This window comes from Danio rerio, chromosome 9, assembly GCF_052040795.2.
Source record: "Danio rerio strain M-AB ecotype USA chromosome 9, GRCz13ab, whole genome shotgun sequence".
Taxonomy (NCBI): domain Eukaryota; kingdom Metazoa; phylum Chordata; class Actinopteri; order Cypriniformes; family Danionidae; genus Danio; species Danio rerio.
This window is the reverse complement of record NC_141029.1, coordinates 55,366,421-55,392,500: the sequence shown is the minus strand read 5'-3', so window position 1 is coordinate 55,392,500 and position 26,080 is coordinate 55,366,421. Positions and strand designations below refer to the sequence as shown.

At 39.5% G+C, this 26,080-nt stretch overlaps 1 protein-coding gene and 2 long non-coding RNA genes across 4 annotated transcripts in view; 2 read left to right on the top strand and 1 right to left on the bottom strand.

Annotated features, from left to right (window-relative positions):
* The window catches only part of il1rl1 (interleukin 1 receptor-like 1), a 26,177-nt gene extending 1,186 nt beyond the window's left edge, over positions 1–24,991 (top strand). For both annotated transcript variants that reach the window (XM_087268539.1, XM_087268540.1), the window contains exons 3-11: positions 2,707–2,965; positions 4,087–4,237; positions 5,535–5,685; positions 8,337–8,405; positions 10,775–10,898; positions 13,930–14,063; positions 15,320–15,457; positions 15,647–15,811; positions 22,648–24,991. In XM_087268539.1, the coding sequence (XP_087124665.1) occupies positions 2,707–2,965; positions 4,087–4,237; positions 5,535–5,685; positions 8,337–8,405; positions 10,775–10,898; positions 13,930–14,063; positions 15,320–15,457; positions 15,647–15,811; positions 22,648–23,018 (1,562 nt within the window). In that variant the 3' untranslated portion in view covers positions 23,019–24,991. The remainder of the gene's footprint in view (positions 1–2,706; positions 2,966–4,086; positions 4,238–5,534; positions 5,686–8,336; positions 8,406–10,774; positions 10,899–13,929; positions 14,064–15,319; positions 15,458–15,646; positions 15,812–22,647) is intronic.
* The window catches only part of LOC147835447 (uncharacterized), a 479,758-nt gene that overhangs the window by 196,944 nt on the left and 256,734 nt on the right, over positions 1–26,080 (top strand). The window lies entirely within an intron of this gene.
* The window catches only part of LOC147842463 (uncharacterized), a 758,429-nt gene that overhangs the window by 617,953 nt on the left and 114,396 nt on the right, over positions 1–26,080 (bottom strand). The gene's annotated exons all lie outside the window — the stretch shown is intronic.

Below are 26,080 nucleotides of genomic sequence, written 5' to 3'. Positions count from 1 at the left end.
GTGTGTGTGTGTGTGTGTGTGTGTGTGCTGGCTCACTAGCTGCTTGACGGGCAAACACGACGCAGAGCTTGAAGGTAAACAAACAACGGCTTATCATAAGCATATTATCAATAATTATTTACACCGTTGGCATTAAGAAGAAACATATAAATGTTATCTGACTAGCAGCCAGCTAAATGTGTCTGGAAAAATATTCAAAGGCTTTTATTCTCATAAACCGCACGGACGTGAATGCGTCTGACTGTTCTGATTGGCTAAAGTAAACGTCTCACGTCAGCACGTTCTAGACGTGCAAGCGCTCTTTCCGGCAATCTTCCTTCTGCATTCACACAGCGCAGCATTTCGGCAGATTACCGGTAATGTTACAACTTCTCTTTCCGGAAAACAGCCAGAACGAATTTACCAGTATTTTTCAAAAAGGGCCTGTTCACTCATACAACCTTTCCGGAAAGAAAGAAAAAAGCCGCTCGCGACATCAACAGAGCTGTGAAGAGAGCGCTTATTTCCTCGGTCTCACACACACACACACACACACACACACACACACACAGGCATCTAAACGCGCACAAACACACCTTTTAAACTTGACAAAAACTCCCGAAATCCTTTACTGTCTGCTGTGTCTTTAATATGGTGTTAAGATTATTATGCGTTACTGAAACATCAAGGACGCAGCAAAGAAAAGTCACTTATAAATTAAAACTGCTTTATTATTTTATACAACAGCCTTACATTTAAAAAAAAAAACATAAGGGCGATCATACACAAAAAGACCTCAGCCTATAATTTGTTCCAGATGTTTTCTTTGCCTTATTTATTTATTTGTTTATGTGTTTGGCGCATGTACTCTTGAGCGGCTTCCGGGTCCAAGAGCTCTATTTAACTGAATGGGGAGATTCATGAAATGGTAATAATAAACGTTTACAAAGTGATTTAATGCTTTCGAAAGTCACAATCGCAGTATATATATATGTTCATGCCTAATATCCAATGGCCAGAAAGTGATTCATTGTTTTATAAATTGTTAAAATGTTGGTATTTGTTATGCAGCAAGCCCAGAGATTGTTGTGTACACTATGACTTTAAATATAATTAACTTTAATGTGTAATAGGAATAAAACGCGATCATAAACAAATGATTTCTCCACTCAAATGAATGGCGGCTTGGACCCGGAAACAGTATTACATACGTCACAAACACGTCACCAATTAACAAGCGGATTAGGCCCCGGAAGTGACAGTGCAAACGCGACTGGCCTTGGCCTGCCCTGGCTCGCTCGCTTTAGGCGCGATAGTGGAAACGCGGCTATTATCTTTTATTTTGGAGCATTTTCCCCTTCTCAACTGTAGATCATTTCTATTTGCAATTATTGCTGAGGCACCTCTTGCGTGAAGTGTTATATGTTCTCAGGGCTTACCTGTACTCTGCTTTGCCCAAAGATCACATCCCCAGCCAGGGGGTTGTAGCGCTCGCCAGCGCTCCTCCTCAGCGTGCAGCAGCCTACCTTTGTTTGACTGTGTGCCTAATAAACTGGCCTTATTTTGCACACACCCTTGGTGTATTGTCTGTCCATTACATAATGGAGGAAGAAACTAATCCATGTACTGAAGTTCCTGTCAAGCTCTGTCAAAGTCCCATACACCAGTAGTCTTTTCTGATCCAAACGAATGAATCGCTCAATGTAAGCGTGTAGACTGCTGAATCACTTCTTTCCACTCACACTTCCAATAATATCCAGGTAAGCACAGCGTCTTCTTGACTCATGATGACTTCAGGATCTGTTTGTCTTTGCTGCTGTGTTAGTGGGCGGGGCCGCAGGTTTAAATTTTCCCGCGTTTGTTCATGCAACAATTGGGCGGGGCTCATGTTTTGTAGCCACGTCACGCCGAAACGGCTAAAGACTCGTTGTAAAGACGATTCATTCGAACCACTATGAGTCGACTCTTTTATAAATGAATCAATAGGTTAAAAACTGTCCACTTTCAGATTTAAACCTTAGCTGGATATTTCACTTCACTTAGAGCCGTGTTACACACTACTATGGGGTGACATGGTGGCTCAGTAGTTAGCACTGTGGCCTTACAGCAAGAAGGTCACTGGTTCGATTCCCGGCTGGGTAAGACATGTGGTATAGGTGAACTGGGAAAGCTAAATTGTCCATAGTGTTTGCATGTGTGTGTGTATGGGTGTTTCCCAGTGATGGGTTGCGGCTGGAAGGGCATCTGCTGCATAAAACACATGCTGGATAAATTGACGGTTCATTCCACTGTGGCGAGTCCTGATTATTAAAGGGACTTAGCCGAAAAGAAAATCAATGAAGGAATAAATAAATAAACATTTATAAAATTGTCTATTTATTTATAGGTATATATGTAATTTTTAAATGCATTGATTTATTGCTTTATTAATTGACATTTAAACACGCAATTTAAATAAACACATTTAAATGTGTCTTTTTATTTGTCCATTAGTTAAATGTTCATTTAAATTGCAATTTATTTATACACATTTTAATGCATCAATTATTAAATTAATAATTTGTTTCTTCATTTTATCTCTAACCGGCACTTCTGCTCCTCCATAAATAGGAAAATAAACTAATAAACAAACAAACAAATACAACGTTTTTTGGGGGAACCGTATAGACATGTCACTTTCACTGCTTGTTTATTAAAGATTTTAATTGTTTATTTATTGTTTATTAGTCGTCTGTAAGCAGCGAGATAACCCATCGCTACTAATTGTGAGAGCTGGAGAATCTCTGCATTTGCCGTGTAAGAATGATGCCTGCTTCAAAGGCAACCTTGGATTCAACAACACTTACACTTGGTTTAGAAATCTGAGCAGAACGATGAAGCTGGAGCAGATCGGCACCGAGGAGAGTCAACGGGTGCATTACCATAAATCTAGTCTGTACATCCTCAATCTAACACTCAACGACACGGGAAAATACATCACATACTGGTAAAAACACACACACAACTATACAAACACACACACTTTGACATAATAACATTCATTTACTCTAACTCAGACTCTAGAATAATATATATATACAGTTGAAAGCAGAAGTTTCCATGGACTGTATAAAAGGCACATAACCATTTTAAAAAGTCAGATGTTAATGTGACTAAACTTTTTCTCTTTTAGGTAAGTTAGGATTATCAAATGTGTTTCTGTTATGCTGAATATGCTTTATTCTGTTAAGCAGAGTAATGAGAGAGATATTGTTTGAGAAATTGTAATAACTTTTCTTGAAAGTCAAGTTTACACACAATAAGATTATTCTGCCTCTGGAAAAGCTCAGATGATGGTGTCAAGGTTTTGGAAGTTTCTGATTGGCTAATTGACAATATTTGAGTTAATTGGAGGCACAACTGTAGAATAGTATTGAAGGAAAAGCTCAAACACACTGCTTCCTTGTGTGACAACATGGGAAAATCAACAAGCCAGAATCAACAACAAAGCCAGATTACAATTTGCTGAATTACACTGGGAAAAAGGCTAATATTGGAGACATGTGCTGTGCTCTGATGATACTAATATTGAACTGTTTGGCCATAATGACCAGTGTTACATTTGGAGGACAAAGAGGAAAGCTTACAAGCCTAGGAACACCATCCCAACTGTGAAGTATGGGGGCGGCAGCATCATGTTGTGGGGCTGTTTTGCTGCATGAGGGACTGGTGCACTTCACAGCATAGATGGCATCATGAAGAAAGAACATTATGTAGAAATACTGAAGCAACATCTCAAGACATCAGCCAGGAAATTAAAACTTGGCCACACATGGCTCTTCCAAACAGACCATGACCCTAGGCATACTGACAATTTAGTTCAAATGTACTTTAAAGTCAACAGAGTGAATGTTTTGGAGTGGCCATCACAAAGCCCATTCATTCATTAACATTCATTCATTAACATGATTTTTTTAGCATATTTCTAGCATTGGCATATGTTACTTGCAAGGTGTAAATAAACACTGAAGAAGCCTCATTTATTTGAAGAAGTCTTTTATAGATGTGTTTACTGACTCTTCAGATGAACTCACCTGTGCTGAACAGAAGTGTGTGTTGTTGCTGCAGGAGGGATGCGGAGGGCAGTTGTTCTGAGTTCGAAACAGACATTGTGGTTCATGAGAATTTCAGCAGAGATCTCCTGTACGGAAAGACGGAGAATTCAGAAATAATTTGTCCCATCTGTAAGAATCAGCCAGGCTCCTTCATTTGGTATAAAGTAAGCTAAACCACACATCACTACATGGTTGGTTAACACTTTACAATAAGGTAGTATTAGTTAATGTGTTTACTAACATGAACAAACAATGAACAATACATAAATTACAGTATTCATTCATGTTTGGTAGTGTTAATGGAAATAAAGTAATTCAGTGTTAGTTCATGTTAACTCACTGAGCATCATACACTAGATATCGCATAAGGAGCATGCGTCAATAGCGCCGCCACATTGGTACAGTGCTCCCAGGACAAATGTCATTCAACTGCACTAGTCAAGACAGTGTTATTACGAGAAGATGCGGGACTTTAGCGCTGTCTACGGGTGTAGTAACGAGCAGACAAAGAAAACAAAACACAAAGGCAGAACATTTCATAGGTAATATTAAGTTTTTATCTGTTTTTGTATGTTCTGAACTTTTGTGCTAATCAGGTCACGTTATTGATGATAACAGTCACTTACTGCATTCACCATAAGGCAAAGTAGCTCCAACTCACACTAAACACTCGGCTTATGCTAGTTTTGTTGAATAAAATCAGCAAACAATGCAAAAGAAATATGACAACGAGATGCTGCGCTGCCAGAAACTTGTATTATTGTCGGCTAACGTTAGTGAAAGAGTCGTTCGGGGGATTCATTCACAAACGAATCGCTCCCTCAGTCAGTAAGAGAAGTGAAAGCAGGAGAGGAGCTGTGTTTCAGGACATGATTAGATCAAATTTAACAGGGAGGGTGGATAGTACATTTCTGTACACACAAACACAAGCTTTTTGTCAGGAATGCCCGTGCGGTCACTGATCCATCAATGTAGAAAAGTGATGTAAAATTATAATTTTCGTAATTAGAAAATAAAAATTGCATACTAACATCCAGGAAAACTCCCGATCATAGATATATGTGTATATGTGTATATCTCTGGCTTTGGATGGCCACAGTCCTCCACTGTACCTTGATCCCACATTAATTTTAAAGGAGCGCTACCCTGTACCAAGATGGCGGCGCTATTGACACATTCCGTCCAATAGACAACAAAAGGCCAGGCGACATTTAATGTAATTATCTATGACTGAGCATTAGCTAATGCTAACAATCATGAATTTGGATTTTAATAATGAATGAAATGTTGGACGATGATTAATAAATGCTGTATATGTACTGTATTGTTCATTATTTGTTCTTGTGATCTTCATCAGTCATTAAACAATATGTTCAGTTTTGATGTCATGTGTACTTTAACATTATTTGATCAGTGTTTTCTTCCTTTTCATTAATTATTATCATTGTTTTTCTCTGTCAGGATTTCACTCTTATTCCAAACCAGTCAAAAAGTTCTTTACGTATTCGTAATATTTCAAAAGAAAGCCAGGGTATTTACACCTGCGTCTGCACCTGGGACCATCATGGGATCAAATACAACACCTCTGGATCTCGAGAGCTGGTCATTAAAGGTATCCCATATAAAAAAAAAAAACACTATAATAATATTCATTCATTCAGTTTCCTTCAGCTTGCTAGGGTGTTCTGAGTGGTTGTGAAGGTGTTGTTAGGTGGTTGCTAAGGTGTTGCTAGGTCATTGCTAAGGTGTTGTTAGGGTGTTTTGAGTAGTAGTTAGGCGGTTGCTAAGGCATTGCTAGGTGATTGCTAATGTGGTTGCTAAGGTGTTGCTAGGTGATTGCTAGGGTATTCTGAGTGGTTGCTATGACGTTGTTAGATGATTGTTAAGGTGTTGCTAGGTGGTTGCTAAGGTGTTCTAGGTCGTTGCTAGGGTGTGGCTAGGTGAAGTTTATTTATAAACTAATTTCGAGAAGATCGCGTGCTTATGATTGCTTCCCCCGCAGTATCCTTTGTGAGACTTCGCTGACTTCCTGCGTTTTCCAGCCTCCGGCATCTAGACCGCAGCTCTCTGCAAGACATTTTTCCATAGGAGAAATGGTCCTGCTAACTGAGCCAGGTTTCTCCCAAGGTTTTTTTTCCCTTCACTTTTGCCAATTGGTGAAGTTTTTTTCCTCAACACTGTTGCCACTGGCTTGCATAGTTCAGCCCTTATAGAGCTGAGTTTGCACATTCTCCCCGTGCTCGCGTGGGTTAGTTAATTGACTAATCCAAATCAGCACCATAGACATGCACTCAGTAAGTAGTTATCTCCTAAGAGCAATCACTATCTGTTCATTAGCTTCTACAGCAGGGGAATTCTCGAGATCTACCTAAATTCAAACTCCCCTCTCGCCTTGCAATGGGAGAATGCCCAGGGCTCGAGGATCTCATGTGCTCAGGGCTCTCTCCTGGGACAGCAAGCCAAACACGCTTTATAATCAATCATCAGCTAAGTGTGAACTCGTGAATAAGTTGAATGGTCATAAGCAGGGCCGGCGCTTCCATAGAGGCGACCTAGGTGGCCGCCTAGGGCGGCAGAATAGAGAGGGTGGCGTCCCCGAACCTACCCTCGCCACCCGCGGCCACAATTATATCCATGTCTAGGGTGGCAGAATATAGAGAGCGGCGTCCCCGAAACTACCCTCGCCATCCGCGCCTCAGTTATATCCGCGTCTAGCGCGGCAGAATAGAGAGGGCGGCGTCCCCTAAACTACCCTCGCCACCCGCGCCTCAGTTATATCCGCGTCTAGCGCGGCAGAATAGAGAGGGCGGCGTCCCCGAAACTACCCTCGCCACCCGCGCCTCAGTTATATCCGCGTCTAGCGCGGCAGAATAGAGAGGGCGGCGTCCCCTAAACTACCCTCGCCACCCGCTCCTCAGTTATATCCGCGTCTAGCACGGCAGAATAGAAAGGGCGGCGTCCCCTAAACTACCCTCGCCACCCGTGCCTCAGTTATATCCGCGTCTAGCGCGGCAGAATAGAGAGGGCGGCGTCCCCTAAACTACCCTCGCCACCCGTGCCTCAGTTATATCCGCGTCTAGCGCGGCAGAATAGAGAGGGCGGCGTCCCCTAAACTACCCTCGCCACCCGTGCCTCAGTTATATCCGCGTCTAGCGCGGCAGAATAGAAAGGGCGGCGTCCCCTAAACTACCCTCGCCACCCGCGCCTCAGTTATATCCGCGTCTAGCGCGGCAGAATAGAGAGGGCGGCGTCCCCTAAACTACCCTCGCCACCCGCGCCTCAGTTATATCCGCGTCTAGCGCGGCAGAATAGAGAGGGCGGCGTCCCCTAAACTACCCTCGCCACCCGCGCCTCAGTTATATCCGCGTCTAGCACGGCAGAATAGAGAGGGCGGCATCCCCTAAACTACCCTCGCCACCCGCGCCTCAGTTATATCCGCGTCTAGCGCGGCAGAATAGAGAGGGCGGCGTCCCCTAAACTACCCTCGCCACCCGTGCCTCAGTTATATCCGCGTCTAGCGCGGCAGAATAGAGAGGGCGGCGTCCCCTAAACTACCCTCGCCACCCGTGCCTCAGTTATATCCGCGTCTAGGGCGGCAGAATAGACCCACTCCCCGGTTGCAGTATGAACAGTCTAGGAGGAGATGCGTTCTTAAAAAAAGTCTAAGAAGAAGTGTATGTAGTATAAGAGTATGTTGGCTTTCTCAAGCCATCACAATTAGGCAAGTTAGGGTAACTAGGCAAGTCATTGTATAACAGTGGTTTGTTCTGTAGACTATCCAAAACAAATATTGCTTCAGGGGGCTAAAAATATTGGCCTTAAAATGGGTTTAAAAATAAATAACTGCTTTTGTTCTAGCCAAAATAAAACAAATAAGACTTTCTCCAGAAGAAACAATTTTATAGGAAATACTGTGAAAATTTCCTGAATCTGCTACACATCATCTGGGAAATATTTGAAAAAGAAAATGCACAAGAGGGCAAATAATTCGGATTTCACATGTGTAATACTACATTGCAATATTTATTATAATTTACTATGGTATTTTTTCATTGCTATTCAGCTTTTGTATTGGTAACACTTTATTTTGATGGTCTGTTTGAGTATTAGTAGACTGTCTGCTTAATATCTGCTGATACTGCTCCTTCAACAGACATTTAACTGACTATAAGAACTTTTGCAAGTACACGTCAACTTACGCTAACCCTAACAGTCTACCGCATGTAGCAGAGTTTCTAACTCTGTCCTCTTTTTTTTTCATAGAGAAGACCGTCAGAATTCCTCCACAGTTTCGCCTTCCAATCAATAACTCCATTGTCAACACTAATATTGGTAAGAAAACAGCTTTAAAATCTCGTGTTTGGTTTGTTTGTCTGTCCTAACCAGTGTTCTCATGCGCTACTGCAGTTAAATTACTTTTAATTGCATTACTTGTTCATTTTTAATCATTTAAATGAGTTATTAAGGTGTCTTAAAAAAGCCAACATACTGTTATAGCTACATAAGCTCATTAGTCTTCCGTCTTCTGCTTAAACTATTTTAAGAATGCATCTCCTCCTAGACTGTTCATACTACAACCACCAAACTTACTCCAAACCTCCAAACTATACTGAATTAGGTTGCTATTTCTTTTCCAACTGATCCGACTTACGGTTTTCTGAAAACTGACCCGGAAAATTCAGAGAAGTCCCATTGATTTAACATTAGACCAAACTTTGTGACCTCATAACTTTGTGTCAGACTGTCATGCAGACTTAATGTTGGGCTCATTTAACTCAGACTACCAATCTGCCAATCATTGATGACCTTTCAACTTACAAGTCACACCCTAGCAACCACTTACAGCACCCTAGCAACTGTTCCATAAACTTCCATTGTAAAAAAAAACTGCCATTGACTTTACATTGGACATACTAATATACCAATCTATACTAGCAACATACTAACTAATCATACTTGTAACATGCTAATTCATACTAAGTTCATGCTAACAACATGCTAGTTTATACTAGAAACATGCTAACAACATGCTAATTCACACTAGAGCCATGCTAACAACATGCTAATTTGTGCTAGAAACATGCCAAGTCATACTAGAACTATGCATTATAAACTCTAGATGACGGATAATAAAGCCCAAAGTGTCTTCTTTCCAAAGATACATAAACTGAGTCGTCGCCAGTGGTGTAGTGGTTAGTGCGTCAATGCATGCACTCCGGTGCTCACGGCAACCCGAGTTCGATTCCCGCCTCGCAGTCCTATGCCGATCCTTCCCCTATCTCTGCTCCACATGCTTACCTGTCAATAATCTCTACTGTCCTATACATTAAAGGTGAACACCCTGAAACAATAATAAAAAGTAAAGATACATGAACTGTGAATGTAGACCAAATCATTCAGCAACTGTTACCGTTTTAGCTTGGGACGGTAATTTTTGAGAAAATGCCTCTGACGATGAGGGAGAGAAGGACATCGGCATCAGAAAACTTTTTACAGAAATCTCATTTTGCATGCTGTCTTAATCAAATTTGATATATAAAACATGTAACTCTTGGCTTTCAAGTTCCCCTTTTACCACAGTAAAGCCCAAAGTGTCTTCTTTCCAATGATTCATAATTTGTGTTTGTAGCTTATTGGAGTCAGAAACTGTTACTATTTAAAGTTGGGTATTTGTAAATCCCCAACATTGAGTGCTGGCTAACAGTTTAATAGACAGATGTAAAAAGGGGATTCATGTAAAGAGATGGCTGGCAGGGTTTGTGTGGGATGTGAAATATCAAACATGGTTAAAAAGAATAGAAACTGATCAAAATCAAGCATTAAGAATAAGTTATGGAGCTTTTTCTACATTTCCAATTTATTTAATCCTTGTAGAGATGGGAGAAATTACTTTGATAACGAAGGATAAGATTTTGAACTGAGAACATGCAAACTCCACACAGAAATGCCAACTGATCCAGCTGATGCTCGAACCAGCGACCTTCTTGCTGTGAGGCGACACGGCTACCCACTGCACCACCGTGACGTCTATTTCTTTATCGTTTTTATTTAACTAGTTGAAGAATTAAAAGTTGAAATAAGTTAAAATATTTTTGTTGGTGTCCTTAAAAAATGACAACTGAAATAAAAAAGTAATTATAGAGACATCAACATAAACAGAAGTGATCGTGTGGACATTAAATCTAAAATAATAATGTAAATGAAAGCAAACTTAAAACAAAAAATGCAAGTAAAATGATAACAAATATTAAATTATCAAGCTTAACAAAATTCATTCATTTTCTTTTCAGCTTAGTCCCTTTATTATCCGGGGTCGCCACAGCGGAATGAACCAATAACTTATCCAAGATATGTTTCACGCAGCGGATGCCCTTCCAGCTGCAACCCAAGATCCATACACACCCATTCACACTCATACACTACAAACAATTTAGCCAACCTGTACTGCATGTGTTTGGACTGTGTGGGAAACCAGAGCACCGGAGGAAACCCACACAAATGCAGGGAAACGCAAACTAATCCCGGCCGAGGCTCGAACCAGCGACCTTCTTGCTGTGTGGCGACAGCACTACCTACTGCGCCACTGCGTCACCCCGCTTAGCAAAATTACATTTTATTTTTAATGTTGATTGTTTCAAGAGTCACTGCATTGTTTTAGAGTACAATGGAAAGACTGAATGAAAGCTGCTGTTGTTTTTCAGGTGCAGAAATGCTGCTCAACTGTTCGGTGTTGTTTGGGACGGTGGTGTGTGATTTTTGCTCTGTTCACTGGGAGAAAAACGGGATCAAAGTGAACAAGATGAAGGGATACGAGGAGAAGTACAGGTCAGATCTTCTCATTAACACTGTACACTTACATTGAAAACATTTGAGGGTGGCACAGTGGCTCAGTGGTTAGCAAGAAGATCAAGTCCCGGCTGGGCCAGTTGGCGTTTCTGTGTGGAGTTTGCATGTTCTCCCTGTGTTGGCATGGGTTTCCTCCGGTTTAATTCTGGAGGACAAACTTGCAAATAACACAGTTTTTCTCCAGTCTGCCTCCGATAGCAGCACCTCCAATTCACATTCTGGGAAGTTTCTCTTCTTGCCTGCATATGCCATTGTTTTTTCGTATGGTTTGCCAAAGTAAAGTCATTAACATATTTATTAGGGGAGGAGGCAAGGAGGGGGTTTGCGCTCGTGCACGTGTGCTCAGTTTCACGTTAATTCAGATGTACAAAGAGAATATGCGTGTGATTCGGCGTACGTAGTGTTTCATACATCTGAATTTTTTACTGCGTACGCACATTTACAGCTTTGTCCGTACGCAATGTTTTCAAAACAAGTCTTTGTACATGAGGCCCCAGGTGTCTGTGGTCCTTCACTGACTCAGTTAGTGCAGAGAATAGTGTCAAACCGCTGTGTGTGTATAGACTATCCTGTCGCAAAAATACGGCGGAAATCCTACATGACAGTAATAGTTTGATTAAGGTGTAAAATACATGTCTGTACTGCACTTCAATAATGCGACTAAAATCAACATACTCCACATGTCTTAATCCGATTTCTGTTTAGTCAAAAAAATGCTGTTTAAAAGGTAGACTCTTAATCAGAATATTGTCTTAAATGTATTGAAATCGAATCATTGGTGTCCATGTACTGTAAACATACTAATTGGGATTATTACAGTTGGAGTTTCCTCAATTCCTCATATATTAATTTTCTGAGCTTGTTTATTTTGTTTTCCATCCAAAACTGTTGACTTTTTCATACTGGTATTCCAAACTATTTTATAGCACCTTTTTAACTGGGTGTTTTTCATCATTTCCTTTTATATTTCAGTCCAATATCTCATCCTTAGTTTTCTCTTCAAGGGGCATTCTCCCATATCCACTAGAATTTAATAAATTGGAGATGTTGGAAAAGCTCCACAACTTATTCTTAATGCTTGATTTTGAACAGTTTTCTATTATTTATAACCATGTTTCATATTTCACACCCCACTCAACCCCTGCCAGCCATCCCCTTACATGAATCTCCCTTTTACATTTGTCTATTAATCTTCTGATGAGTGCTAAAAGTCCATTTATTGTCCATCTATAAACCTATAAATTCCAACCTGTTCTTGTTCTTCACCATGCATTCTCATGTTTAACCTTGGATTGTTCCTTCTTTTTGAAAAACAGATTGTTCGTGTCTTAGATACTGAAAAAACAAACCAAATTCCCATGCCTTTGCCCATTCTACTACATTGTTTACTGCTGTCTGTATGCAATTTACAGCATATCTTTAATTTCTAACCTGCTTCTATATCAGCCCATCATCTGCACAGTCCATAGTGCTGCTCCCTTTCCTGAAACCTTCTTGATATTGAGATAAAAGTGTGTTTTCTCTATATGGTAAACTATAGTCTAGACCAGGGGTGTCCAAACCTGGGCCTGGAGGGCCGCTGTCCTGCATATTTTAGTTCCAACCCCAATTAAGCACACCCGAACCAGCTAATCAAGCTCTTTCTATGTATACTAAAAACACCCAAGGAGGTATGTTGAATGAAGTTGGAGCTAAACTATGTAGGACTCTGGCCCTCCAGGACCAAGTTTGGACACCCATGGTCTAGACATTATCATTACCTCCATTAGTTTAGACAAATTAGAGGTTAGTGCTATTGGCTTGTAACAGCTTGTCTGTGGTGATTTCCAGGTGTAGTTATTGGCACTATCATGACATGTTTCCAGTCGGCTGGCAGCGTCCCTTTTTCCCATACTTTATTAAACATTTTTTATCAATATCATTAATAATTCCTGCCCTTTTCTCTCCGCCACAATTTTGAACATTTCGGTCCTACTTCTTGATCTCAATTCTCGTAATCAAGCTTCTCTCCACATCCCGGACACTTTTGCTTCCTTCTACAAGCTGCCGCTGCATGTCCATATCTCTGGCATTTGTGACATCTTAATGGCGTGTGTACAAAAGGACAGACCACGTAACCCATACAACTCAGCATTTTTGCACTGTGAATCTGTCTTGCAATGTGAAACTGATCTGTAGACTGCCGATCTGTAAACTTAAATAAACACAACGTTTATACAACAGTCAAAACCTGCAGTCTGTGTGAGTCCTAATGCCCCAGTATAGTGAAGGGGACACTATACACTCTCAGAAATAAAGGTACACAAGCTGTCACTGAGGTGGTACCTTTTCAAAAGGTACACATATATACTTAAAGGGTCCATATTGGTACCTCAAAAGTATATATTAGTACCTAAAATATTAAGAGGAACACTTTTGTACTGTTTAGGTGCTAATATGTACCCTTGTGGTATTAAAATGGACCTTTTAGGCACATATTTGTACCTTTTGAAAAGGTGACAGCTCGCATACCTTTATTTCTGAGAGTGTACTAACAGTGAGCACCGTCTTTCGGATGAGACTTCAAAGCGAGGTCCTGACTCTGTCATTAAAAATTCCATGGCACTTCCTGTAAAGAGTAGGAGTGTAGCCTTGATGTCTTGGCCAAATATGCTCCATCAGCCCTTACCCATGGCCTCCCAATCATCCCCATCCACCGAATTAGCTGTATTACTGTCTCTTCACTCCACCAATAGCTGGTGTGTGGTGAGCGCACTGGCGCCGTTGTCCTGTGGCTGCCATCGCATCATCCAAGTGGATGCTGCACACTGGTCGTGGTGTGGAGAGACCCCCCTCATGATTGTGAAGTGCTTTGGGTGTATGGCCATACACGATAAATGCGCTATATAAATACACATTACAATACATGTGTAAGAAAATAGTCCTGCACACAGGAGCAGTTTGAGGACAAAAAATCTGACAGATGTCTGAAATGTCTGCTGAAGTTGTTGTTGTTGTTGTTTTTCTCCAGTAAGAACGGAGGCTTCGCTCATTCTCTCCTGAACATCACTGCAGTGTCTGAGCTGGACCTTCAGTCGAAGTTTCACTGTGCAGCTATGGACGAATATGGAGTGATTTATGTGTTAGTCACTTTGAAGAGAGAACGTGAGTCCCTCTTATAGTGATCATATCCATCAGTCTAATTAAAAATGCATCATTTTACAGAGTAGTTATGAGTTATTTATTTGTTAATGCTTTTTTAGATATCTAGTCAGAATTATTAGCCCCTCTTTGATTTTTTTTTCTTTTTTAATATTTCCCAAATGATGTTTAACAGAGCAAGGAAATTTTCACAGTATGTTTGATAATATTTTTTTTTCCCTGTAGAAAGTCTTATTTGTTTTATTTCGGCTAGAATAAAAGCAGTTTTAAATTTTTTTATATCCATTTTCACGTCAAAATTATTAGCCCCTTTAAGCAAATTTTTTCGATAGTCTACGGAACAAACCATCATTAGACAATAACTTAACCTAATTACCCTAACCTGCCTAGTTAACCTAATTAACCCAGTTAAGCCTTTAAATGTCACTTTAAGCTGTATAGAAGTGTCTTGAAAAATATCTAGTCAAATATTATTTACTGTCATCATGACAAAGATAAAATAAATCAGTTATTAGAAATGAATTATTAAAACTATTATAATTAGAAATGTGTTGAAAAAAAATCTTCTCTCAGTAAAACAGAAATTAGGGGAAAAAAATAAACAGGGGGGCTAATAATTCTGACTTCAACTGTATACTGAAAAAAAAGATTCATTGGATTTAATATCTTTTTTTTTTTCTAAAATATTTTAAATGGTTGCAAGCAAGTGATAAGGGCGGAATTTAAACAAAATTGAACATTACTAAATTTAATTTGTTTGTTTAAATTGAGCCCATATAAATAGTTTGCAACCACTTACCTTAAGTAAAAAGTAAGTAAACAGTTTAGTAAAATATTAAAATTAAAATATTAAAAATATCAAAAAATATTGCAAATGATCCACTTCAGCTTTGCTTTTTTATATAATGAAAACATCCGAATAAAGCTCACACTATTTAGAAGTCCATCTAATAGCCCAATGACGAAACTAACAGCATGGTCGAAGGTTAAATGCATGTAAGCCTTTTCTAGTGCTTCTGAAAAGAATTAAGTTATTTATTAGAATTTATTAATATTAGTTTTTTTAGCTCCGAATTTAATCTGACTCCAATTTTAAGTGACCGTCAAACTTAGACTGTATTTCTAATTGTAAGAACGGATCACATATATCATTTATGACGGAATTAATTTGATTAATTTATTCATTTAAATATTTATAAATAGCCTATTCACAGAAAATAATCATCTCTTTATCATTATTCTGTGCTGTTTACTTTCAGCATCGGTGCTCACTGTGGTCCTGGTGTTCATCTTCATATTCACCGTCTTGCTGCTGTTTGCTGGAACTGTGAGGTGGTTTGCTTTGGATCTGGTGCTGCTTGCAAGGAAACTTTTTATCAAATTGTACAGGACAGAGGGTGAGGAATACTATTAGATGTATTTTAGTGTATTTAAAATATTGAATTATTTAATAAAACATGTTGAAATAATGCAAAAGTTTTCTTAATGCATTTTTACACACATATACAGTCAACCCCAGGGGAATAAATAATTTTTACTTAAACAGTTTTGAGGAAAAGACAGTTGTTTTTTATTGTTTTTGACAGATGGGAAGCTCTATGATGCCTATGTGATTTACCAGAGAAGTGGCTTGGATGGGGAGACGGGCCATGCTGTGAGTGAGTTTGTGAACGGGGCTCTTCTGCCGGTGCTGGAGAGCAGCTGTGGATATAAACTCTTCATCCATGGCAGAGACGACCTGCCTGGAGAAGGTACTTATACACTGCATCTTGCAGCAAACTGAGGTATTGGATGCGAGTATCAGAGGTGTAAAGAGTTCCTGAAAACCATACTTGAGTAAAAGTACAGATACCTTCCTGTAAAAATGACTCCATTACAAGTCACCAATTCCAATAAGACTTGAGTAAAAGTATTAAAGTATCCGATTTTAAAAGAACTTGAAGGGTCACGAAACACCAAAACACATTTTTGAGCTGTTTACCGTCTTATATGTGTCCAACACTGCTAAAAACACTATTAGGGCACCTATATTTCACTAAAAAGTGTAAATTGGTTGTTTTTGCGTTATTTCAAGCAAATTCGTACTTCCGGTTTGAAACAAATTTTTGAAGCTGCGTCATGGTCATGACATAATAGTGTGTATTCCAGCGTGCAGACTGGACACCTGTGCCAGAGTGAGTCTTATTACGTCTTACAGTGTGCTGCATTAATGCATGAGTAAGGCTTGGTTCAAACCAATCAGCGCGCTCTATTGTGCAACTTCATTAATATTCATTACTGTCACAGTGTTTACACAACAGAGACGCCACGTTGTGTTGGCAAAACAAGCGTGAAGTGTTGCTTTTATAGTTTGCTGCAGTGAAGTTTTGTTTTCATTTTCTCTCTGTGAGAGCTCAGCTGGAGTCACGTGTGGATTAACAGTGTACGCGACGCTCGACAACAATAACTTACGTGTCTAAGGAGGATTATTGTTTACCTGAGAGCTGTTCTCATCTGCAAACGCTGAGATCCGGATTCGCTTGTAGTATTCTCTTAATAAGGACGCGGCTCTAGTTGCTGGTGATTGTTCTGTCTCTACAGATTTGGTGAAGTGAGCGACCAGTGCTCTTTGTTTATTCAGTTTGTTTGTATCAAACTAAGTTAACTATTGCACCGAGTGTAAACATATTAGCACCACAACCAAACTTTAACCTTTAACCTTTAACCTTTAACGGAATAACACACGCGGCTTTCTGACGCTACCTGCCGTGTGCATCTAAGTTTCTGGAAAATGCTGAGTTTTTTTCTCTCATTCGCCGTGCGGTATTAAACATTGCATGAAAAATACACGCTTAGAGCAGTTCCTCGAATCAAATATCTCGTTTGTCGCGAGGGGCATGAATGAATTCCCTGAATGAAAGAGTCAAACTGCAGTTAAAGTCCAACATTTAATAATTTGGCATATAATCTGACTACAGATGTCCATGTAGGTTAAACACCATCACTTTCTCCTGTGTGTGAGTATTTGGACTGAAACTCGCGCGTTCCCAAATAGACACTCCCACACCATCCCACTTTAGTTCCTCCAACACTCCCCCCTAAACAGAGCTGGACACGCCCACTTTTCTGACTTTTTCCAAAGTAGAGGTGTGAAAACACCCTGCTGAAACGAGGGGGTTTCATGGCCCTTTAAGTATTTTACTCATACTGATTGTAGGCTTAAAGAACATTAAGAAAGGTTTTATTTGCTAATATAGAAATTAAATTTAACACCTCAATGTTTCAAAATGGCAGAATAAAATAGATAAAAAAATAGAACAAAAATTCTCAGTCAAACTCAAATGTTCAAAAAAAGACTAATTTTTCCACAAAAAAAAAAAAATTAGTAAAGCGTAGTCAAATAAAATTCAAAGCTGACTTTGATGATTCACCTGTCAGTCTCAGACGGGGGCAATATTTTTATTCAGCTTCAACAAAAGCTGGTTCTCAAAGTTCTTAGAACTTATTCTAGCTCTTTTCGGCCTGAAAATGAGGCCAGCACTGCTACCAGATGCAGGTAGGGAAGTGTTGAGCCTCAATAGCCGCATTTCCACTATCGGGCCAGTGCGAGCCAGGGCTTTAATCGGGCCGGGCGGGGCAAATAGCCCGGAAGGTTGAGAAATGAGGCTGAAATCATGTCGTGTTTCCACTGTCAGGCTAGTAGCTCACAGCGCGTCACACAAACACCGCCCCCAGAACGCCCCTGAATCAAACGTCACACAACCCGCCCACTTCAGCGGGAATGAGGACAGGCAGATAAAGCACACCATAGAATCATCAAGAAACGAAACCATTAAAATGAAGACAACCAAAACAAACAAACGACACGTTACTGTACAGCAGAACATGACATGTCTACACGCACAGACCTGTGTATTTCCATTCATTACATTTATTGTTTACTCGCCGACCGACTGTTGGTATTGTGCATGGAGTGCTCTCGCCACTAACGCCAACACAGAGAGCGCACACATCCATAATATAAAGCCACAGAAATTCTCCTTTATAACTCGAAATGGCATGTATTTTATAACATCCTCGTTTTGATAGAAGTCGTGTTAAGTTTTCAGCACAAGAGCGAGTAGCCTAATAAAATATAGCCATATTTGTTGCGCTCGGCAGCTATTCACTAAAGCTCTTCATTTAAAGTTTAATTTATAAATTTAACCACGTCATATAAAAACATAAACAGTTGTTTGAGGATATAGAACACATTTTGTGTTTGGACTTTCCCCCATATGCGTTTAAAGCAGCGAGCGCTGCGCAGGACTGAGTGACAGAAAAAAAGGTATAGGCTAGATTCTGCTTTCACTCACCCAAATAATGCTCTGTTTGCGCGATTTGATTAGTATCATTGTATCCAAATACTTTATAAATATTTATTTATATAAATATTTTCTTTATATAAATATTTCAAACCTTCTCCGGTGTTTAGTGTTTAGAAAATATCGAAAATCTTTTTTTTTCAGATAGGTCTTTGTATAATGAAAGTTAGGCAATATGTGGCTTTAAAACGGTTTGATTTATGTATTGTATATAGGCTACCTACATTGTTATAGCTAGCTTTTGTTTATTTTTTATTGGTTTATTTATTTAATGTGATTTTATATATGTCCGATATTTGTAATTCTTTAAATTATATTTCAATATAGCTTAGGCTATTTTATCAAGATATGATCTATATTGTTTAAAGTCTACGAAAGTGGGCACGTAATTTGTTAAGTTTTATGTCTTTCTGTTGTATTTATATTGTGTATTATCTCCAAAATAAATAAAGAAAAAAGCCGCTCGCGCCATAACAGAGCTGTGAAGGAGCGCTTTTGCCCGGTCTCACACACATACAGGCATCTAAACGCGCAAAAACAAACATTTTAAACTTCACAAAAACTCTGGAAAACCTTTACTGTCTGCTGTCAGCCTGATCTCACGAGAAAACGTAAGTATTTTACGTTTTGCCAGTTTAGTGGCTTATTCGTACGAATTCGTACGAGTTCAGTCGTACGAAATGGTACAATTTTAAAAAGGAGGCGTGGCACCTGACCCCACCCCTAACCCCAACCGTCATTGGGGGATAAGCAAATCGTACTAAATTGTACGAATTAGATCGTACGAATTCATACGAATTAGCCACTAAATGAAAAAGTTACGATTTGCCGTGAGATTGTGTTGAAAGATTATTATGCGTTATTGAAACATAAAGGAGGACGCAGCAAAAAACGTCACTATAAATTAAAACTACTTTATTATTTTATGCAGCAGCCTTACATTTAAAAGGGAAACATAAGGGCAATCATACGCAAAAAGACCCCAGACTATAAGGCTAGATGTTTTCTTTCCCTTATTTCTTTATTTGTTTGGCGCATGTACTCATGTGCGATCAGAAAACTGCCCGCCTCTCCTTTCACTCCGCCCCGAAGCCCCAGCTGGCCCTCCTTGGCCCAAGGTATTCGGCGGGCCGAAAAAGGCCGGCCGCTGGCCCCAAGAAAGCCCCGCTTTGGCCTGATAAGGCCCCGGAAGTGACAGTGGAAACCCCACTGGCCTTGGCTCCCCCTGGCTCGCTCGCTTTAGGCGCGATAGTGGAAACGCGGCTATTGACAATTTCAGAAGAGCTGGGAAGGTTTTCAGGACACCCATGTCATCACCAGCACATGTTGGTGTGCATGATCACTTTGACGCCCTTTATTTAGTCATAACATCGACAAAAAACACGGGCAAAAAGTGTCTGGGTGTGCACCGAGACGTTTTTTGCCTGCGTTTTCCGTCGACTTTTAACGCCTCTAGACTAAATAAAGGGTGTCAAAGTGATCGTGCACACCAACGTGCAAAACAATAGGCGCAAAGCGCTTGAGCACCTCCAAGTGCTGTTTACTGTAGGTGTGTTCGACATGAAGCTCAGCTGCAGCCGGTGATCAACGAGATAAGCCGAGCGCAGGCGGGGGCGGAGTTGAAAACGGAGCCGTCAAGACGGACAGCTGGACACTTCGGGGCTCAAAGTTGCTGCAGTCATGATGACCAATCACATGGCGTCATCATATTTTTTTATTTATTTTTATTTATAACAACAAAACATTTACAAATAAAACAGAATACAGTCTCTACAAACTGTAGTTCCTTTTTAAACAATAAGGGAATTATAACTAATGCATGAGAGAAATTAGGGGAAATGAGAGGTTAATATAAACATCAAAACTAACTGGTTTATTAAATACAAAGCAATTACAAATTCTAGGAGTTTAAACATCACTCTTTAGGCTAATACTTTTTGTTTGAATATGCTAAAAAGGGTTTACATTAATGTACATTTATAGATATAAAACTTTCCAATGTAAAACACAGAACAAGGTGTTTTGATTAAGTCTTAATTATTTTGGATAATGAAAGCCATTTCCAAAAATTACTTTAATCCAAAAAGATTTTAAAATTATATATATATATATATATATATATATATATATATATATATATATATATATATATATATATATATATATATATATATATATATTTATAATAAAATCATAGAATCATTTTATAATTATTTAATAAAATAGTTATTTAACCTTGTTTGTTAAGAAAGCTTTAGGGTGTCTGGATCAATGATGATGATTATTTTATTTCAAGTCTGTAAGACTTATTTGAGTTCATATTTAGGTTTGTCACTAAAATATATCATTTAAATCGTTCATGGAGCTGAATGCAGTAAATAGTCTGTATAAAAAAGTTGAAAATAAACCTGTGCAAACAAGCTAACCTTTATAACCAGATTATTTTACAAAAGATGATTACTGCAGTAAAATATTTCAGTTTTTTAATAAGCAAGATGTGTACAGGATAGAGAGGGTGTGAAAAGTGAATTGTTTGTTTTGAAACTTTTGAATCGGAATTTGTCCAATTATAAACCCGAAATACTCCTGTTTGTTGTCATGTGATGAACTCGGCCAATCGTGTAATATGGGTGTCGTCATCAGAGCTCCTGCAGTCGCTCTTCAGAAGCTGCACGGTCTGAGTTTGCCGTCTGATCTCGGAGCGCTGTCTCTGTACTTTGATGCCACATGTGACAGCCACGTGGCGTCGGCGCAGCATCAATCCGGACAAGATTTCTAACCAGCATGCACCGCTTTAAGACAGATTTCGATCGATCTGCGCAGCGCAGCCTGAAGTCGAACGCACCTTGAACAAAAGTGCCAATCTGATTGGTGGAGAAGGCTTTGATGCGGCGCATCAAAACAAAAAACAAAAAAACGAGCATGAGAAGTTTTTTTTAAAAAGGAAGCTTTTACACCTGCCGTTTTGCACGTTGGTGTGTACGATCACATTGGCGCCCTTTATTTAGTCATGAGGCATTACAATTTCGCCTACAATAAAAGCAGTTTTTAAATTTGTTTAATACCATTGTAACGAACAAACGTTACATGCTTTAATTGTTGTTTTAGTTTCTTGTGATGCGAGAAGCACTGGTTGCAATATTACTACAGGCCACTAGGTTGCACTAGAGGGGAGTGAGAACTGGATATATTCCAGCTCACCATAGAGCAAGTGAGTCGTGTTTGGTAGAGGGAACCACATGGTGAACTGAGGCTACCGACCCACTCCGGTTCTGATTGTTTTGAGAACATTATTGTTGCTGCTCAAATGTGAGTATTGAATACGTTTTAAGTTTGAAAGTATTTTCAATGGTTAGTTGTGATTTGCCCTATGTTTATTTCTTATGTAGACAGGACCTGTTGTCCTAGAGATGTTCAGATGAGGTGTTTGTTGGTGCTTTCAATGGACTGCAATGATTTGGTTTCAACGTTCTTTATGCTTCTCATTGGCAAATGAACTATATGTGTACTCGTGGAATGACGGTCAGTGACTCTTAAATTCATCATACTACCGTTTTCCCAGTGTGAGGAAGTGGATCTTATTGCATTGCACTCAAATCCATCTACGCAACATTCACCCAACCATCTATATCATTTACACAGACTGTTTACATTCAATGACTGCTTGGTTTTGGATATTGGTTACTTTTGTTTGTGTGGACTAAATACTGTATACACATGTAGAGAAATTAAACAAGAAGGAAAAAGGGAAAAACAGGCTTGTGAAGTTTATTTTAATTTCAGTATGTGTGAAATAAAAATTCTGTGAACTCCCTCAGTGTAACATCTTGCATGCAGAGTGGTGGTGTTACACCATTTTAATATCATTATTTTAATATTAAATATTATTAGCCCCCTTAAGTTGTACATTTTTTCGATTATCTGCAGAACAAACCATCATTATACAAGAATTTGCCTTTATACCCTAACTTAACTATTTAACCTAATTAACCTAGTTAAGCCTTTAATTGTCCTTTTAAGCTGAATACTAGTATCCTGAAGAATATCTAGTCAAATATTATTTACTGTCATCATGGCAAAGATAAAATAAATCAGTTATTAGAAATGAGTTATTAAAACTATTATGATTAGAAATAGGTTCTTCTTTCCATTAAAATAGAAATTGTGGGATAATTGATGAATAATTCCGACTTCAACTGTAATTGCACCGATTACCTCATGAAACACATCTCCGTCTTCTCCAGACTCTGCAAACCTGATCCAAACCAAGATCCAGCTGAGCCGCAGACTCCTCATCATTTTATCAGCAGAAGGAGTTGGAGGTTCAGCTGAGGCGTATGACCTGCAGGCGGGTCTCCATCAGGCTCTGGTTCAGGGAGAAACGCCGGTGATCATCATCCAGCTGGGGCTCATGCAGGACTACAGTCACCTTCCTCTGGGACTCCAGCATCTGCTCCGCAAGAGATCCGCTTTACTGTGGAGAGATGGAGAGGCGAGCCTGAACTCCAGATTCTGGAAGAGGGTGAGGTATAGGATGCCTGCGGCGTCTGCAACGATCCGGGGAAGCAGAGCATCAAACACAGCAGCATTTCACTGGCAGAGTTTGTCTGTTTGATCATGCACTTAGAGTTTTTGTCTTGTTTCTTGGCCAAATTCTAGCAAAAAAAGGTAATTTAAGTCAAATTGAAGTGAGTTTATCCATAGAATTGGGTAAGCTAAATTGTCTGTAGTGTATGTGTGTGAATGAGAGTGTATGGTTGCTACCCAGTGGTGGGTTTCAACTGGAAGGGCATCCACTGTGTAAAACACTGGGTTTCTGCAGGTTTCATCAAGACAAATTTAAGACTTTTTAAGACTATAAAGAATTAAATTTAGACTTCTGCAGGGTTAAGATTTTTTTCTAAAGGCCCGGTGTTATCATAAGGAATCATGTAATTGTTTTTAGTTTTTTCCCCCTGATTAGGGAATTTAATTTGGGGAATTTGCAGGAAACGGCTGTTATGAACTCTGTTATGATCTCTTTTGCAGTAACTTAAATATAAAAAATAAGATTTTATTGAGATGTGTTGTTGATCATAGATGGATATCGGCCCAAATTGAGTAGCTTTATTTAGACAAAGCAAAATAAAGACCTGTTTAAAACAATTTAAGACCTACAAAGCAATATGGCAGGGAATTTAGTGCTTGTTAGGGCAATTTAAGACATTTTAAGACCATGTGGAAACCCTGAAAACATATGCTGGATAAGTAGGCGGTTCATTCCGCTGTGGCGACCCCTGATTAATAAAGGGACTAAGTCGAAAAGAAAATAAATGAATGAATAAATTTCTGCCAACAGGGGCTGGATATATTCACACACTGCTGCCACACAACTGTGCTTAAACTCCTCATTTTGGCATAATAGATCCCCTTTAAAGGGCCATGACACCCCCCACTTTCGGTTAAAGTCTACTTCAGAATTTTTTCAAAAGATGCATGATTAATGGGCGTGGAGCTCCGCAAGCATCGGGCAGGAGTGGGCGTGGCCAGCAGGGGAGAACGTGAGCGAATAACGAAGCTAGCTCACAAAATGAGACAAACCGTGAGGAACGCATCAGTTTATAGTTTACAAAGTTAAAATGCAAAGAAATGAACAGTGATTTAATGCCCTGCTACATTTGTTATTCATAATTTCATATACACATAACCACAATTTATATCATTATAAAGATAAGTGTGTTCATGTAAACACTATAAATGAGGACTTCTCCCTCAATCCCCGTATAGAGCAGACTCAGTGCAGCAGGTCACCTGACATGCCTATTTTAACCATTAGCCCTGCTGGTAATCTGGAGGATTTAGGCAAACACAGCAGCACAGTGATGTGTCTTAATGTGAACGAACTCCTGATAAAAGACAGCGTCTGCCATTCTCTAATGCTCGTGCTGCTCTCCCGACAAAAATGCTTGCAGCACACACACAGCTTTGCTGTATGATCGGCCCTGACAAGATCGCGGGGGAAAACATGCAACAAACCGCGTGGATCATGGAAACAAACACATATGAGCCTTCATGAATGGCTAAATACTGTGTGCCCGTGCAGTGGGTCCGTGACGTGTCTCTCAGTTCGGGCTTGACTCTGGTAGGTCTGGCAGGTCTCATGAATAATTAAGCAGCCGGCTCTTCTCATAGGATAAGGAAACTCCGCTATGAATAATAATGAGAAACCGACGCATCATCATTGCACTTGCAGTACTGCGCTACGTCACCGATTTTGATCCGCCCCAAAAATCATTTTAAACCCGGAAGCTGAAATTAGCTGACAAAAGCTCAAAATTATCCAGTTTTCCCCACAAGTAAAGCTGACAGGTGCTAACATTGTCTTAACTGATGCTCAACACACACACATCTATTAATATAAAAAAAAGTTCTCCAGGGTGTCCTGAACCTTTAACAAGCAAATAATCTGCCAATATGGTAAGTAAAATAAACTAGTTTTCACTTTGAAGCAGGAATATTTTAATCACCACACCGGCAGATTATTTTTGCTTGTTTTAAGGAAAAACTCACTTAATCTTTATTTATTATTTGTAAAAAAAAAAAAAACAAGTCAATATGTTTTGCTTGTCTTGAAAATGCTTCTTGATTTGACAAAAACTTTAAAGTAAGAAAAAGATTTTCTTCCACAAGTCCAAACACATGCGCTATAGGTGAATTGGGTAAGCTAAAATGTCGTACACTCTCAGAAAAAATGGTACAATGTTACCCAAGAAGGTACAAACCCTTGTCACTGGGGCAGCACCTTTTTAAGAGAATTGTACCTTAAGACAAAGAAACACACTTGTACCATTGCAGTTTGTACCTTTAAGGACATGATTTGTACCATGGGAAACAGGATGTACCTTTAGTTTTTAAAACCTGCAGATACAATATTGTACTTTCATCAGGGGCGGACTGGGACTAAAAATCAGCCGTGGCACTGTAGCCACACCAGCCCACATTACCACACCGACACAGCCCCATGCACGAACACGCACATTCACTACTTATATTGGTGTACAGATGGTGAAATAATATAAGCAGTGCCATATGTGATAGATATTTAAACATTTAATGCATGTGACTGGAACAAAAATAACCTATTTATAACAAATGTATCTATGCAATCATTTCATTCAGTCATTATCTTTTCGGCTTTGTCCCTTTATTAATCTGGGATCGCCACAGTGGAAATCCGCCAACTTACCCAGCATATGTTTTACGCAGCAGATGCCCTCCAAGTTGCAACTCACTTTGAAACCCCTATACACACACATTCACATACATGCACTATGGACAATTAGGCCTACCCAATTCACCTAGAGCACATGTGAGGGAAACCAGGAGGAAATCCACATGAACATGCAAACTCCAAACAGAAACATCAACTCACCCAGCCGAGGATCGAAATAGCGACCTTCTTGCGCCCCTGCACTGCCCCCTTTAGAGACTATTTCGTTTGATTTTAGAGACATTTTTTTTGCTTTCTGTGAGCCACCGCCTTTCCTTTTTTATGGTCCATCTCTGACAATTAGCTTGTGTTGCATTTACCTTTTGTTTGACATTCTTGCCAGATTTTGATTACGTCCGCATAACCTCTAATTTGGTCAGCCCATCTCGAAACCAGTCGGTCATTGCCGATTGGGCCAATGCTTAACA